General features: G+C 42.1%; 1 protein-coding gene across 3 annotated transcripts in view; it reads right to left on the bottom strand.

Annotated features, from left to right (window-relative positions):
- LOC307133927 (uncharacterized protein) overlaps window positions 1-17,188 on the bottom strand; it is a 36,570-nt gene extending 19,382 nt beyond the window's left edge. The window contains exons 1-4 of one of the 3 annotated variants that reach the window (XM_079829312.1): window positions 17,123-17,188; window positions 16,888-16,942; window positions 6,027-6,091; window positions 5,810-5,842 (exon numbers count right to left, since the gene is read on the bottom strand). In XM_079829312.1, the coding sequence (XP_079685438.1) occupies window positions 5,810-5,842; window positions 6,027-6,091; window positions 16,888-16,898 (109 nt within the window). In that variant the 5' untranslated portion in view covers window positions 16,899-16,942; window positions 17,123-17,188. Of the gene's footprint in view, window positions 1-5,809; window positions 5,843-6,026; window positions 6,092-9,843; window positions 11,625-16,887; window positions 16,943-17,122 lie in introns of those variants that run through there. The other 2 variants (XM_079829310.1, XM_079829311.1) reach the window with 2 other exon arrangements.
- Window positions 17,189-17,406: the final 218 nt, after the last annotated feature.

The following is a 17,406-nucleotide window of genomic DNA, read 5'->3' as shown; positions in this document are numbered from 1 at the left end:
TGATTGTGTTTGTGGGGTGCACTGTAACATGGGTTAATGCTTCGTTTTTAAAAAAAATGCATTATTTTTTATATATTTGACCTTTATTCTACACTGCTCTGTCCCTCCTTGTGAAACGGTCTGATGGTTTCCGGGTTCTATGAAGCCGGTCCCTCAAAAATACGCAATGGGCTCAGATTGGTTAGCTGGCCCAGTGTGTTGTGATTCGCTAACCGCAGTGCACGTTTATCGGAAATGCACGCCCCTTACCGGTAGACTGTGCTTTGGTCAGTATTAGAAACAATGGCGTCAATAAAACCACACCAATCTGAGCCCGAATCAGACCCAAAACATTTTAGTGAAGATGATCGAGCAGAAGCTGTTCAGTCCTCAAGAGTAAAGACTGCGGATCTATAGTGATCGCTACTGAATGCCACTTTTGTATTTTTAGAACGATTATAGCCAAATATCTGTGGCAAGAACTATTAACCCAAAACGAACACTAAACACTGGCTTTACTAGTAAGTTAGCCAAATCACACACAGAACCATGTTTAGCATGCCTGTATATAAATAATACATAAAAGCTCTAATCAAAGAATCATTTACACTAATGCCAAGTTCGCTGTTGAGATTTTAGCGTTAGGTGTTTGTAACGTTAGGTGTTCGTCGGATAACGTTAAGTATGAATGAGCATTTAACAGACTGGTTTGCTTCCTTGCTACAATGTACAATTAACCTATTACAGGAAAACACATCGATGAAAAATAAATCAGACTTACAGGTTGTGGCCAGTAAACAGCTTCTGTTTGTAAATCCAGCTTTCAGGACAAGCCGTTGTGCAAATCCTGCATTGAACTAGCAAAGATTGTGGATGTTTTCCTCCGTGAAATGTGCAGCGCGAGCATCGTGCATCCACGCACTGGCAGTGTTTGTCTCGCTGAACCGCTCATGAACAGCAACGGACGAATATTGTCCATTATGTCACATTTTCCAGTCTTCTCCTCCGACCCTGTCTGTCTCGTGCTTTATGATGGGCAGCATATATCTGAGACCTGTTCCCCTCTGTCTCAAACACACATGCATATAACATGCTGTATGTTAAACGCCCATCCCCAGACCTGCAATCCGGATGAAAATAACAGTGTTTTGTCGGCATTGCAGCAACACCACTCCTGCCTATACCACTATACCACAACAACAGCGATACAAAATGGCCTCACCCCCCCTTATTTAATATTCACGGAGGAGGGGTTTATGTAAATATAAGACTGGAGGCTGGTGATGTCACCAACCCTGGAGGAATGTCTGGAGTCGCCTACCGGCCGTTTGCTGTAGTCCTTAGAAATGGATTTCTTTAAAGGGTAACTAAACCCTAAACCAACTTTTTTTAGTTAATGATCTGTAATACTGGGGCTTTATTAATGCTGTTCATTGATTCGAGTAAATGTTTTGACATTTGAGTATAAAGTGTTTTAATTCTATAAAATATGGTGTAAAACCGCCAAAGTGCTGCCCTCTTAAGGTTGAACGGTGGCTACTGCAGTTGAATTTTCCTATTGGACGTTGTGGTACATCATGACTTTTGATGGTACTTCCAACGGCTCACTATCCGCGCCCCTGACACGAGCTCACCACGCCCTCAGAAATGTTTTCCCCAATCACATGATGAGAACGGCTTCACTCCAGTATGAACTGTCATATTACATGAAGTAGAAACATTATGAATGAAACTCACTTGACACTTGCTTTAACATTGTATTGAAGAAAATACGGTTAAATAATGCAGTTGTCAGTACACGTCAGGCTTTTCTTGCGATATTATTGCCGCCCGTAACATGCTGGCGTATATAGTCTTAACTTATTTGAGGAAATCTGTTTATAATAGGCTTTTAGGTCTGAACTTATTGGTCCTGCGCTGATTCAGTTAATTTGAATGAAAATACATCGTATGTATATCAGATATCTGATCTATTTTTAGTGGCATTCAGTGTAAGGATTTGGCTGTTCATAGATTAGGTCAGTTATCTTGCGCGGCTGCTTCACTAGCATCGTCGGCATCAGGAGTTAACGCAGTTTGAGCAGCGGCTCGCATTGATAAGGCTCCGGGTTTGTGTCTACAGACAATCCACCCTCCTCCACTTCAGGTGAAGGTAGGAGAAATGACCGCTCTGTTGCAAAGCTGGCGTCACTCCAGTCATTCTCCATCTTTGCAACTCGCGAGTCAGACAGCTGTCAATCAATCCGTCACTGCGGGTCTCAGGTGCACGGCCTCCGCTCAGCCCCGCCCTCGGTTCATCCCCTCTGTCTCCGCTCACTTTTCCAGCATTTTTCAAAATTTGCCAGTGGGTGGAGTTAAGCTCTGAGCAGGGGTTTAGTTACCCTTTAAAAGCAAATATCTCCCTTTGCTTTAAACTTTGAATGTTGTAACTTTGCAGATGTTGTTTATGCTCAAGCAGCAACATTACACGCTAGCTAAAGTTAGAATAGTGAAATCGTGGTTTACCACCCCTTTAAAGAGGTGTGTGAACTCGCAAGTACAGTATCAGACACTGTAATTTGTTCTGGCTCCCTCTCTGTTCGCCATAGGGATGAGATTCTTAGCAAGTCAAGTCAACTTTATTTATATAGCGCTTCTTACAATGCAGATTATTTCAAAGCAGCTTCACCGTGTTAAACAGGAAAATAATGCAACAGATTTTGATTCGGCTGTACAGCCGCTCTGGAGAAAAAGGTGATGTCATCAGCTCATTTCAATTATCATACTGTGACAATGTGGGCAGATCAGTAATTTAGTTGGTGTATTTAATTTAGGTAAGTAATTAAATTTATTTGGATATTTAGTTGAAAATTTAGTGTCCCCAACTGAGCAAGCCAAGCCAAGCCAAAGGCGACAGGTGAGCAGATTGTCGTCACTCAATGGCTGGTTCTCTAAATGGTGTCTGTAGAATAACATAGGGTTCATAGACAATTAGAAAGTCTTTGGGGGCAGAGCTGACCTGTTAACCCTCTGGAGTCGGCCGTCACGCCGGCGTGATTGGCTTGCTTTTTTTCTTATCAGTGCCAAAGAGACTCAAATAACTCTGTCGTTTTTTATCATTCAGGCAAGTGTTATACATCATTATAATCTGTTAAGTTTCTTTTTTTTTTAGTACAGTCACAATAAAAAACAATTGTTGTGCTTTTTGCAAAATAAAGAAATCAAACATGATGCACGATCTGCAGCCTCTCTGTCAAAGACTTTCATTCAGATAGTCTTCAGAAAATGACCTTTAGCTTATTGAATACGTCTCACAAACATGAGACATATGTCTAAAAAAATGATGAAATGTCAGGTTTTAAACACTGTAAACCAAATCAAAAACAAATATTAAGCGTTTATGTAATCCGTTTGAAAGCAGAGAGATGCTAGTCGTTCCTGAGCGGCTCATTATAGACTAATGCGACCACGCCCACGAAGCGCGCGCTCTATTGAGATTCAAATACTGAGGCCACGCTCACACACACATCAGCACAAAAGGACGCACTGAAGCTTTCTTTGTTTAAATTAGCTCAAAATTACTGTCAGATGCAAGTAATTACCTTGACAAACTATTCATCATTTAAAAGATCTAAGACTCAATCTTCCATTTTTGACCTCTGTTTTATTCTCAAAGTCATATAGTGACCGTAATTTGTTAATATGTGTCAGGAGTTATGAATATGAAAACCGTGTCGATACCTTCTAAAGATTGTAATAAGAGAGTCAGCTGCTCTCATTCATAAAAAACTCTTCATACTTCATACTGGCACCCGGAGGGCGCTCCGTGCACATGTAGTCCATATATAGCACGCATGAAGAAGATGCCATGTGACATAAACAGCTTCCAGAAATCCATCTAACATGCAGATAGACAAGTTTGAAAATAATAAACACAAAATTGTGACAATATATGGCTTATCTGTGTTATTTATACCATGTTGGGTGTTTTCATAATAGATTATATTTATAATGCAATGCTACTCAAGCTTTTATAATTATGCAGAATATTGTAAAATATATTTTCTGTCTGATTTTTTGATCCAAAGCCAAATGAGATCACATAAGGTTATTTAAAACAATTGGTGTAATACATCTAATTATAGTTTAATAAAGCATAAATTGTTGTGGCAGAGAATATAGATTGTTTTAAGTTATCTGGTCTACCTTTATGAAGCAACTCTGCACTGTGCCTAAGCAGAATTTCCCCTTGGGGACAATAAAGTTAACTAACTAACTAACTAACTAACTAACTAACTAACTAACTAACTAACTAACTAACTAACTAACTAACTAACTAACTAACTAACTAACTAACTAACTAACTAAGCTAAAACTCACTTCATTTTGATTTCCCCCCCAGAAATTTGTACTTATCTAGTAAATTAATCTTGATTTAAGAATTTTACATATTTGGACTGGAAACAAGAAAAAAATACCAAATAAGAAGAGCATTTTTGCAGTGTAGTCAAATCTTCTTATCATTTAAAATATAATAGGCCTTTGTTGATTACATTCCAAATAAAATAAACTACAAAAAATATTTATTTCCTTTGCTCTGTTGCTCTCTGTCACAGGCCTACCTGAAGCTCATTCATTATGCAGCTCGTTAATGCGAGTCCTTTGTTATCTCAGGTGATATCTCATCATTATTCATTAGATATCACGCCTCCTCGCATATTGGCTTTGTGAAGAGAAACTGTCTTACAAATTTTAGGCTCAATGATTCTCACATCAGTTTGAAGAAAAAAACTCTATACAAATACAGACAGGAGTCAAAAGTCTTGGGAACAGATATCTATTGTGTGTTTTGAGGCCTTAAAGCTACACTGTGTGATATTTTCCCCCATCTAGTGGTGAAAAGGTATATGACCATCCAGTGAATATTAGTTTCTGTTCCTCTCAATTCCGATTTCGTTTTAACTCCTACAGTGGCCAATTTAGTCCAAGATTAATATGGCTTCCAGTTCGACCTCGTCCACATTCGACACGGTGCCATCGAGTGTTAAAACGCGAAAGGCGAAGCTTGAATTTACGGGTATGTCCCTCTTTGGCTAATGTACTTTCAAGATGGAGGGGCAACATGGCGACCGGCATTCGAACGCCTCACCTGTATGTATTTTCAATGGCATATTATAAACTTACGAGAATACTTTATTACTTGAAAGAAGTAAATATACATTAATGAGCACATATATTTTTGAAAGAACTAAGTGTTTTTAGCTAAGAATAAACTAAAAAAAGTTTCTGAGCTCATCTAAAGTGAGGACTATGTATGCCTCGTAAAGCTTTTACAAAGGAGATTTAAAGGCTCATTTATTGTAAATAATGTAATACTTCATTTAGAAATTATAAATTGATCATTGATTATTAAAATACAATTATTAAACACATTATATATGTGCTTATAAATAAAGAAAACAAAGCATATCATACTCTAAAATCTATTAATGCTTTATAAATTATTAATTAACTATTTATTAATGCTTCATAGTGTGCAGTTATTATAAAGTGTTATTGTTTGAACTTGTTCATTTGTCTTGCTAGGAATATTTTTTCTTCATGGAAGCTTTGTGTTAATTACAAGTGAGCTAATAAAATATTTCAACTCAAATCTATATTTTGTGTCAAAAATTATTTATTCGTGGTTATTAGCCCTGTAATATGCCGGGGTCCTGATCAATCTTTCAGGGTTTATCTTGCGATAACAACTGTCTTGATGTACATCATCTCTTATTGGTTATCAAATGTTCAGTAAGAATATTATATGTGTGTGTGACTGACACCATTCAAAGTAATGAAGAACACTCACTTGGAGCACAAAGGCATGATTGTGTGTAGTATTCTGTTAATAAAATAATAACAGTTAGACACACATTAAAAAGTACATAAATTTAATCACAGTCTCCATAAAAAATAGTTTCAAGTTTTCAATGACCATATTTCTGCCTATATTTTTAATAATTATTAATTTTTTTATAATTTTATAATTTTTCTAATAATTTTTACTTGTATTATTCTAAACATACCTTTATATTGAGCGACACACATCCCAGTAAAAAGAGATAGAAGCAAAATCGCACGTACGGCCATCCTGATATAAGACACAACAACACATCACCTCATCTCACCATATGAAGGAATCATTTTCAATTTCTCATCCTCATTTAAACAAAGAAACACATATATTGCTACTGTAATGATAAAATAGTAGAAGAACCCCAAGACTTAAAGTCAGTGTAATGTGACTAACCTGCCTCCGTTCTTTGGGTTTAAAACGCCTTTGCTGAGTTTGCTCTAGTTTTATACATTATACACTTTATAACTTATATTAATTATAGCCTAATCTAAATAATCTAAAATGTGTTTAAATATTTTTTACAAAAGTGCAAGTTTGTCAGGGGTAGCTGATATTTTAATTATCATCAAGGCTTGCTAATTATTCATCTAGAGAAATAGGCAGTTCAAAAAATATGTAGAGAATTATTCATCATTGTGCAACACAATTTGGACACCACATGACAAGGCAACTTCCACTGCTCGACTTAAAGGATTAGTTCACCCCAAAATGAAAGTTTCCTGATTATTTACTCACCCCATCTCATCCAAGAGGTTCATGTCTTTCTTTCTTCAGTCGAAAATAAATTAAGTATTTTGAAGAAAACGTTCCAGGATTGTTCAGGACCTCAGAGCAGCTCTTCGTCTGTTACGGAGGACAGCAGAAGGGAAAGGCTGTCTCCAAGCAGAGGATGGCCCACTGGATAGTGGATGCCATCGTCTTGGCTTATCAGTCCCAAGACGTGCCCTGCCTGCTCGGGTTAAGAGCCCACTCCACCAGGGGTGTTGCTTCTTCCTGGACGTTGGCTCGTGGCGCCTCGCTGACAGATATTTGTAGAGCTGCGGGCTGGGCGACACCTACACGTTCGCTAGATTCTATAGCCTCCGTGTAGAACCGGTATCTTCCTGTGTGCTCACTTCACACAGTCAGTAACACCGAAGTGCCTGTTCCAGTGTCGGCTTGCTGCGCCATTCCCTCCCCTATGGTAGACGGATACGTGCGCTTATCTGCCCCAGTCGAGTTCCCCAAAATGGCGAACCCTGTCAAGTCCTCCGCAACCCGTGGCAGTCGGACGTGGCGGAACGTTCGACGCCAGGTCTAACACTCGTATGCATTGGTGGAACTTGTGTTAGGCTGGGTTCCATATGTAGTGACCCCTACGGCGGTCCCATATGTGTATTCTTCCACGGTACGGCTCCCTACGGTGAGCCCGTGTCTTTCCCTCGGCAGAGTCTCCTCTGCCGTCTCAGGAAGGTGTTGTCCCCTTCCTCTAATTGGGATTTCTCACCCCTGAGACTTCCGTATGTTGTGCTGCCCACGGCCAGCCCATACTTGTATTCTCCACATGTTAACTCCCTCTGGGCATGATGTGGCTTCCGCAGCGGCCTTCACAGGCACGCTTTCCCAGCATTATCCAATACAGTCAGCTGAGTGGGTCTTGCGGAACAGCAGCTTTGACTCTCCCTGCGTGAATTTCCCCGCCTGCATCAGATCGGGGTCTGAGGGGCTCATCGCTGGGCGCTGGGAGTGGTAGTAACTATGGCGTTTTCCAAAGGGATCCCAATTCGTCGGTACGTCCGACGTACGTCGAACGTGACCGACTGAAAGGGAACATCTCGGTTACGTATGGTAACCCTCATTCCCTGAAGGAGGGAACGGAGACGTACCTCCCGTTGCCACAGTTGCTGTACCATCACTGCAGGTCGATCCACTAAGTTTGGCTCCTCAGTGAAAAACAGTGTGCATTCGCTCTCGCTTCCTGTTTATACCCGCAGTGCGGGGCAGAGCGCGAGATGCAAATCTCGCATGCCAATTGTTCATTGGCCGGTTCTATATAGCTCGAAGCTGATAGGGGCTCCCAGAAGTGATCCCAATTCGTCGGTACGTCCGACGTACATCTCCGTTCCCTCCTTCAGGGAACGAGGGATACCATATGTAACCGAGACGTTTTATGGAATGCTTCGCTGAAACATTCAAATAAAGCCATAGGCTATGCGAACGCATATCACTGATTATTTGCTTACATGCTTACGAGAAGACACTTTCAACACTTTTCCACGAAAGGCGATCAGCTGGAATTTTACTTTATACAGTTTTAAATTTGTATATTTTTCTTACACAAACGCATCGATTCGCTTCAGAAGGCCTTTATTAACACCTCGGAGCCGCGTGGAGCAGTTATTTGACGGACAGATGCATTTTTTATGGACTTCAAAAACAGAACAACTATTACTGCTATTCTAATGCTTGGATTAGCCTGGACTTTTGTAACATATCTCCAATTTTATTTGTCTGAAAGAAGAACTTCACATACACCTAGGATGATTTAAGGGAGAGTAAATCATGGGCTAATTTTTATTTTTGGGTAAACTATCCCTTTAACCATGCAATAAATGCACATCCTTGAATAATGTGCTTGTCACAGTTCCTGTCTGTCTCTGTTGTTTTTTGTACTTCCTGGTTTCAGTCATCACATGTTCCTTTGTCTGAGTTTCCCGCCACTTGTCTGTTTCCTTAGTTACCCTCATCTGTATCACCTGTGCCCCTCGTTAGTTAGTCATCTGTGTTTGTATTTAAGTTCCTCCCATTCCTTCAGGCTCTGTCCGATCTCGTTTGTATACGTTATGTATGGTGTGCTACTGTGTTCTATTTGAGTCTTCTAAAGTATTAAACGTTGTTTAAGTATTCTACTACCTGTCTTTGCCTTCCTGCCTGAGCATACCCGTAACAGAAGATCGGACCTAAAACAGCAAGAGGACCTCTCTGGGATGGGTATTCTCCTGGTCCCAATCTCTCCTGAATCCCCAGAGGAAGGCGGTTCAGCGGAGGACCGCCTTTGGGGAATTCGACAGCACGGTCGCTCACTGGAGAGGTATGTAGAGGAATTCTCTGAGCTAGCTTATCTGGTGAACTGGCCAGATGCGCCGCTTAATGCGGTTTTTCTGATGGGCCTGGACGAGGACACTATTCGGTTCCTGGAACCTGCCTGTTCCTTTTCCCTAGTCGAGACAATCAACCTGGTTTTGTCCCTAAATTGTTCTGAGTTTGAGATAATAGAAGAGGTTCCTATGAATATGTGTCCTCCTCGTCCAGTCCCCTCAGAAAAGCTCGCTGCCTGGTCAGTTCACCCTCAGCCAGTTTCCTCTGCATATCCCTCCAGTGGGTCTGCCGGGAAGGTCCTGCCTGTCCCCAAGCCCAGGAGGAAGAGGAGAGCTGCCGCAAAGCGCCTGTCTCCGGTCGCGGCAGTGGCTACCACGGCAGATTCACTGGAGCGGTGGTTGATAGACTTGGGGAGCGATCCTACCGCTCCGTGTTTCCTTGACTCCGCTCCCGCAATCCTGGACTCCGCTCCAGCCCTCCTGGACTCCGCTCCAGCACTCCTGGACTCCGCTCCAGCACTCCTGGACTCCGCTCCAGCACTCCTGGACTCCGCTCCAGCCCTCCTGGACTTCGCTCCAGCACTCCTGGACTCCGCTCCAGCCCTCCTGGACTCCGTTCCAGGCTTTCACGAGCCCGCTCCAGGCTTCCACGAGCCCGCTCCAGGTTTCCACGAGCCCGCTCCAGCCTTCAAGCCCGCTCCAGCCTTCGACGAGCCCGCTCCAGCCTTCGACGAGCCCGCTCCAGCCTTCCACGAGGCCGCTCCAGCCTTCCACGAGGCCGCTCCAGCCTTCCACGAGGCCGCTCCAGCCTTCCACGAGGCCGCTCCACCTCGCAGGACTGTCCCATTCCACAGGCCCTCCATTCCAGCCCTTAATTCCCCAAAGAAAGTTTTGGGGGGGGCTATATACCTGTGGGTGGGAGACATGTGGGTGGGCCTCTGGTCCTGCCAAGGCGCCCAAAGACTCCTGTCCCGCCAAGGTGCCCAAAGACTCCTGACCCGCCATGGCCGCCCACGGCTCCTGACCCGCCATGGTCGCCCACGGCTCCTGACCCGCCATGGCCGCCCACGGCTCCACCCTGGAGGCACTCCAGCCAGTCAGACCCCAGTGCTCCCGTCCTCAGGACTCCAGGGTGCCCACCCTCCCTCCCTATTTGTGTCTTCTACGGCGCGAGGACGCGCCTATCGGGAGGGGGGCGTTATGTCACAGTTCCTGTCTGTCTCTGTTGTTTTTTGTACTTCCTGGTTTCAGTTATCACATGTTCCTTTGTATGAGTTTCCCGCCACTTGTCTGTTTCCTTAGTTACCCTCATCTGTATCACCTGTGCCCCTCGTTAGTTAGTCATCTGTGTTTGTATTTAAGTTCCTCCCATTCCTTCAGTCTCTGTCCGATCTCGTTTGTATACGTTATGTATGGTGTGCTACTGTGTTCTATTTGAGTCTTCTAAAGTATTAAACGTTGTTTAAGTATTCTACTACCTGTCTTTGCCTGTTCCTGCCTGAGCATACCCGTAACAGTGCTTTCCTGTTTATTTATTAAATCACATTAACTGCTGGGCTATGGGCCATTTCAGGAGCATCCATAATTACCATGTTATTGAAATTTATCATCATTTTACAACTAAAGATTCAGAGAAGGATACTTTCTACATCCTTTTACCCTGCGGTCACTCCGGGACTAGGTTCCCAGAAAACAACAGTGCGGAATCGATTCTTGGAATCGACTTCAATCAATTCCGGAACCAGGAGTCGGAATCAATTCCGAAATTTCAGTCACAGCTTTAGCGTCTGTTTATAGTGTAGCGGGCGGGCGCTTCAGATTCTAGAGACCATTTGATTGGACAGAAGATATGATGAGAAGAGATGTCACAACAGTTACTATTAATCACAAGTGATTGGTTAATATTAAATGTGTGTGTTCTATAAGTACAGTGAGGAAAATAAGTATTTGAACACCTTGCTATTTTGCAAATTCTCCCACTTAGAAATCATGGAGGGGTCTGAAATTGTCATCGTAGGTGCACGTCCACTGTGAGAGACATAATCTAAAAAAAAAAAAAAAAATCCAGAAATCTCAATGTATGATTTTTTAACTATTTATTTGTATGATACAGCTGCAAATAGGTATTTGAACACCTGTCTATCAGCTAGAATTTTGACATCAAAGACCTGTTTGAGCTCTTTTTGGGCCCTTTAGAAGTTGACATGCTCTGACATTTATGTTTTTTTCAGTTGCTTATAAACACATTAATGGGAAAAGTGTAATTACACTGTATTCAGCACAAACTGGGCTACCATAATATGTGAGCAACATGTATGTACATGCTTGTATTTTTGAGAGAAAAATGTTTATGCACAGATTTAAAAAAAAAAAAAACAAATTTTTTTTTAAATCAAGGCCTCAAAACACGCAACATATATCTGTTCCCAAGACTTTTGACTTTTGATAGTTTTTTCTTCAAACTGATGTGAGAATTATTGAGTCTACTCATTCACATAAAACAATACACTGATTTAAAATTTGTAAGACAGTTTCTCTTCACAAAGCCAATATGCGAGGAGGCGTGATATCTAATTAATAATAATAAGATAGCACCTGAGATAACAAAGGATACGCATTAATGAGCTGCATAATGAATGAGCTTCAGGTATGCTTCAGATGCTGCAAGCTCGATGCAGACAGCGTTTCCTCTGGATGTCCTCGATGGCCGGTAATGGAGTCCCTGTGATGTGCTGGGCAGTTTTCACCACCCGCTGCAGTGCTTTGCGCTCCGCAACAGAGCAGCTCCGATACCACACTGCGACACAGTTGGTCAGGATGCTTTCTATTGCGCAGCGATAGAAGTTCACCAGGATAGCCGAGGAGAGCTGATTCTTCCTCAGTGTCCTCAGGAAGAAAAGGCGCTGGTGAGCCTTCTTGACCAGGCTGGAGGTGTTGGTCGTCCACGACATGTCCGCCGAGATGTGGATCCCCAGGAACTTGAAACTGGAGACACGTTCAACAGCCATTCCATTGATGTGGATGGTGTCGCGTGTGCCTCTTGACTCCTTTCTGAAGTCCACGATGAGCTCCTTCGTTTTGGTGGTGTTGAGGAGCAGGTTATTTTCAGTGCACCATGTGGCCAGGTGCTGGATCTCCTCCCTATAGGCAGTCTCATCATTGTTGCTGATGAGACCAATCACTGTAGTGTCGTCCGCAAACTTGACGATGGAATTAGATCCATACACAGGCTTGCAGTCGGCGGTGAAGAGGGAGTAGAGAAACGGGCCCTGTGGTACACCAGTGTTAAGAGTGATGGATGTGGAGCAGGTGAGTCCAGATTGAACATTCTGGGGTCTGTTAGTTAGGAAGTCCAAAATCCAGTTACACATTGAGGTGTTGATGCCCAGGTCTCCAAGTTTGGCTATTAACTTGGTTGGGATGACAGTGTTGAATGCTGAGCTGAAGTCAACAAACAGCATGCGTGCATAAGTGTTCTTATTGTCCAGGTGAGTGAGCACAGAGTGCAGTGCCATGGAAACGGCATCCTCTGTGCTCCTATTGCTGCGGTAGGCAAACTGGTGTGACTCCAATGTGGATGGTAGAGAATCTTTTAGGTGTTCCAGGACCAGCCACTCAAAGCACTTCGTAACGATGGGTATGAGTGCTACAGGGCGGTAGTCATTAGGGCACCTCGGGTTAGAGTGTTTTGGCACTGGCACAATGGAAGTGCGTTTAAAGCATGTTGGTACAGCTGCTTGGGCAAGAGACAGGTTGAAAATGTCTGTAAAAACCCCAGCGAGCTGCTCCGCACATGCCCTGAGAACACGACCGGGGATGTTGTCTGGTCCAGCAGCCTTGTGCGTGCTGATCCGGCTCAGTGCCTTGCAGACATCTGTGGAGGAGAGTGTGATTGGTGGGTGGTCAGCTGAGGGTTTGAGCTTGGTGGCAGTTTCTCTATTGTCTCTTTCAAAGCGAGCATAAAAGTAATTTAGCTCGTTCAGGAAGTTGACATCAGTGGCTGCTGGGGTGGAGTGGGTGGGTTTGTAGTCACTGATGGCCTGGATGCCCTGCCACATGCGTCGAGGGTCAGAGTTGGAAAAGTGACCCTCTATCTTTAGCTTGTAGCAGTGCTTGGCCTTTTTGATGCCCCTCTTCAGGTTTGCACTGGATGTGCTGTAGGCTTGTGCATCTCCTGATCTGAAGGCAGTATTGCGTGACTTCAGCAGGAGTCGCACTTCCCTGTTCATCCATGGCTTCTACTAGGGGTGTCGCAATATACCGGTATTGACGATAACCGTGATATTCAAAGCACGAAATATCGACAAATCGTGTTAATTTAGGGTGTGGCAATATACCGGTATTGGCAATAACCACAATATTTAAAATGAACAGGACTGGTATGATAACATGACCGTAAATACTCTGGTGTCCCGAGTCACACTGTAGCCGTGTTTTTCCTCCCTCTCTATTACACACTGTTGCAGCCATAAAAATAGTTCAGCTTTGTTTGTAATGTCAAATTTGTTATATTTCGTTTCGTTTCTTTATTAAGTTAATTTAGAAAAAATGTTTGGGGCAATTTTCGTTAGTTAAATTAAAGTTTTTATTTTTTTCCTAATGACCAAGCGGCCAGCGGCCGACAGTGAGTTAACCGCATGTTTGATCAATTTATCCTCTCAAATCAACACTTGACTTGTCTTGCCTATAATAAAATCCATATATATAAAACACTTCAAGCATATCACAATGTAAGTTTATATGTTTACTATCACCACCACAGTAAAAATGCATTTTTGACAAGCTGAGGCAGGCTCGCACGCAATGGCGCCTGCAAACGAAACGGGCTACACAATCTAAACTATAAAAATAAAAACATGCAATGTCTTACGTTATACCTCTCCGCAAAATGAATATAAATCCAATCTTCAATTTCTACTCTATAGGCTATGCAAATTCAGTTCACGACAACGAAAGCAACAGATATGAGTTATAGGCTATTTTATTTATTGGCTCATTTAAAGATCAAAGGCCGTAATAGGAGAACGAGCGACCTAAGCACTGGTAAGAGCATTTAGTCTCATTTGTTTTAATCGAGATTGTTGTGTTTTTGAGCATCTGATTCTGAGCCTTGGGCTACTTTCAGTTTCACTGGCGGCACTTTGCGTCTTTTCTTGCATCTTCTAGTGCCCCCTAAGCACTCGGTGCGCGCAGTGCGTGGTGGGAGCGGTGGATCATCTGAGTGATCGGATTTAAATCCGCCTCGAAAGAATTTCGGAAGACATTTACTCCTGATCTCTTCACAATATGATAGATATGTGATCAGAGAAAACGAATGAAGTGAGTAGGTGTAAAAAGGCCATAACTCTTGCAGCTGCACTGAAGGAACGCGGCGGTCAGAGCCAGTCGACGGTCGCGGTCTCAGTTTCTTTTAATTAATGAATAATGTCTATTCTTGTATTTGTATTTGCAATGTAGTCATGGCCAATAACATTTATGTTAATATTTATTCATCATCATATTGTTGAACTTGACAGTATTTTCTCTCTTGTTTTTTCATATGGAGCTTCAAAGACAATTTTTCAGTAACAGTATTACCCTGTTTATCATTATCCAAGTATGTTTGTTGGGTAAAAAATAAAACTAAATAAACAAAGTAAAAATTAATTGGTAAGACTTTACAATAAGGTTCCTTAATTAACATTAGTTACATTAGTTAACATGAACTAATAATGAACTGCACTTATTAATCTTTGTTAATTTCAACATTTACTAAAGCATTATTCAAATCTTGCTAAAATGCACTGTGAACTAACATGAACAAACCATGAACAGCTCTATATTAACTAACATTAACAAAGAAGATTAATGCTGAACAGCTGTTGTTCATGGTTAGTTCGTTAACTAATGCATTAACTAATGTTAACTAATACAACCTTATTGTAAAGTGTTACCAGTTCATTTGATAACTTTCTCCCCCAAGGTTTCTATAGATATCGCCATATATCGATATCGTGATTTTTTTTGGCCACAATAACCATGGTGTGAAAAATCTGATATCGTGACAGCCCTAGCTTCTACAGTAACACTGTCAATGGTGGTATTGATATGATCCAATACAGAGGAGGTGTAGGAGTCAATGTCTGTGTGAGCGCCACTGGTGGCTTGAGAAGCAAACACACTCCAGTCTGTGTGTAGAAACCTTTCCTGGAGTGTGGAATCTGCTCCGGCAGGCCACACCTTGATTGTCTTCACTGATGGCTTCACACGGTTGATGAGGGGTGAATATTTGGGGCTGAGGAACAAAGAGAGGTGGTCTGACTGTCCCAGGTGGGGGAGGGGTGTTGCAACGTAAGCGCCAGCCATGTTTGTGTAAACATGGTCTAAGGTTTTGTTTCCTCTGGTGTGGCAGGAAACATGCTGGTGAAACTTGGGTAGCACTGACTTTAAGTTTGAATGATTAAAGTCACCTGCAACAATAAAGACAGCTTCCGGGTGATCAGTCTGTTGTTTACTGATGGCTGCGTGAAGTTCTTTCATAGCAAGCTTGGCATCAGCATCCAGGGGAATATAGGCTGCAGTTATAATGGTGGAAGTGAACTCCCGCGGTAGATAAAACGGTCTACATTTAACCATGAGAAACTCGAGGTTAGCTGAAAAATGACTCCCAACAATAGCAGAGTTTGTGCACCAAGCTTTGTTAATGTAAATGCACAATCTACCACCTCTGGTCTTACCGGAGCCATCTAATGTTCTATCCGCCCGGAGCGTGTGGCATCCCGCTAGCTCGATAGCGGTGTCCGGTATTCCGCTGTTTAACCAGGTTTCCGTGAATATTAGGACGTTACAGTTCAAAAGTTTCTTGCTGTGTGTGATGCTGAGTCGAATCTCCTCCATTTTGTTCACTAGCGACCGTACATTGGCAAGGAAAATGCTGGGTAAAGAGAGCCAATGTGGGGTTAGCCTTTGCTTATCTCTTAGTCCTCCGCCCGTCCGCCGCCTTTGTTTATGGTCTCGACACCGCTTGCGAGCACTTCCGCCCGGCCGGGTAGAGTGCATAGCCTCGGGTGTCCTAGCGATCTCAGGAAGGAGTCGAAGATTGTCCATAAAACTGTCGGAAATTCGCAAACCAATATCCAAAATCTCACCACGGGTGTACGATGTTAAGGCACAACTGTTCTGAACGAACAGACCCGAGATGAGCAAGAAAAATACCGCAAAATTGCAGAATCTGGAGAGACAATGTACTCGCACTGCCATCTTGGGAACAATTTACGGTTCTGGTGTGGCCTAGCCAGTCTCCAGACCTAAACCCAATAGAGAATCTTTGGAGGAGCTCAAACTCCGTGTTTCTCAGCAACAGGCCAGAAACCTGACTGATCTAGAGAAGATCTGTGTGGAGGAGTTGGCCAAAATCCCTCCTGCAGTGCAAACCTGGTGAAAAACTACAGGAAACGTTTGACCTCTATAATTGCAAACAAAAGCTACTGTACCAAATATTAACATTGATTTTCTCAGGTGTTCAAATACTTATTTGCAGCTGTATCATACAAATAAATAGTTTAAAAAAATCATACATTGTGATTTCTGGATTTTTTTTTTTAGATTATGTCTCTCACAGTGGACGTGCACCTACGATGACAATTTCAGACCCCTCCATGATTTCTAAGTGGGAGAACTTGCAAAATAGCAAGGTGTTCAAATACTTATTTTCCTCACTTGTAACTGTGATGTTTTAATGGAATTTAATCTAGCTGCGTATGAACGTGACATTACCTCTGATATTATGGTTTTGAAAAAGGAAACACAACATTAATTAAAGAACAGAAGCACGGCTGCGTTACAAGAGTGAATGTCTTAGAGTTTTGTGCCAAGAGTTTTGCAAATGTATCACTAATAAAACTGATCAACTGTATTCAATACATTTTCATTCCTATTATAATTGTAGAGAGTTCATAAACATTCATAACTCACCTGGAAATCATCAATGAATCAGCCTCACAGAAGAACTTCACAATTCAGCCGTTATCTGTAAATAATAAATAATATGTTTGTATATAATAAATTAATAAATAACATTATTAATATTTATTTATAAACAATTTATTATTTATCCAATATATAATTCAGATGAGGAATATTATGCCCTGTCAAAACATTACAAACCAAAAATGTGCTATTAAACATAGATATGAATATGAATACTCACCAGCAGTCTATGAAGAGGATCTAGATGAATAATGCTGTGCTCAGAAATGATGCTCTATTTATTGGTGAATTAAGGTCCTCCCAACCAAATAAGTCTGATCTGATATCAGTAAAATCAACATTAAATGGAACTATTACAAAATATTCCCTGTTTTTGTGATCTGCTATCGTGACAGCCCTAGATCAAACATTACTTTGGAGTTTGAACATCTGACACACAAAGTGAATCGCCCACATGATTGTACACAACACCAGGCTTTATTTCGTCCTTGATCACGTCACATG

The sequence above is a fragment of the Gobio gobio genome, assembly GCF_949357685.1.
Source record: "Gobio gobio genome assembly, chromosome: 11".
Lineage (NCBI taxonomy): Eukaryota > Metazoa > Chordata > Actinopteri > Cypriniformes > Gobionidae > Gobio > Gobio gobio.
Note: the sequence above shows the minus strand (reverse complement) of the source record. Positions and strands in the feature narration are given on the sequence as shown.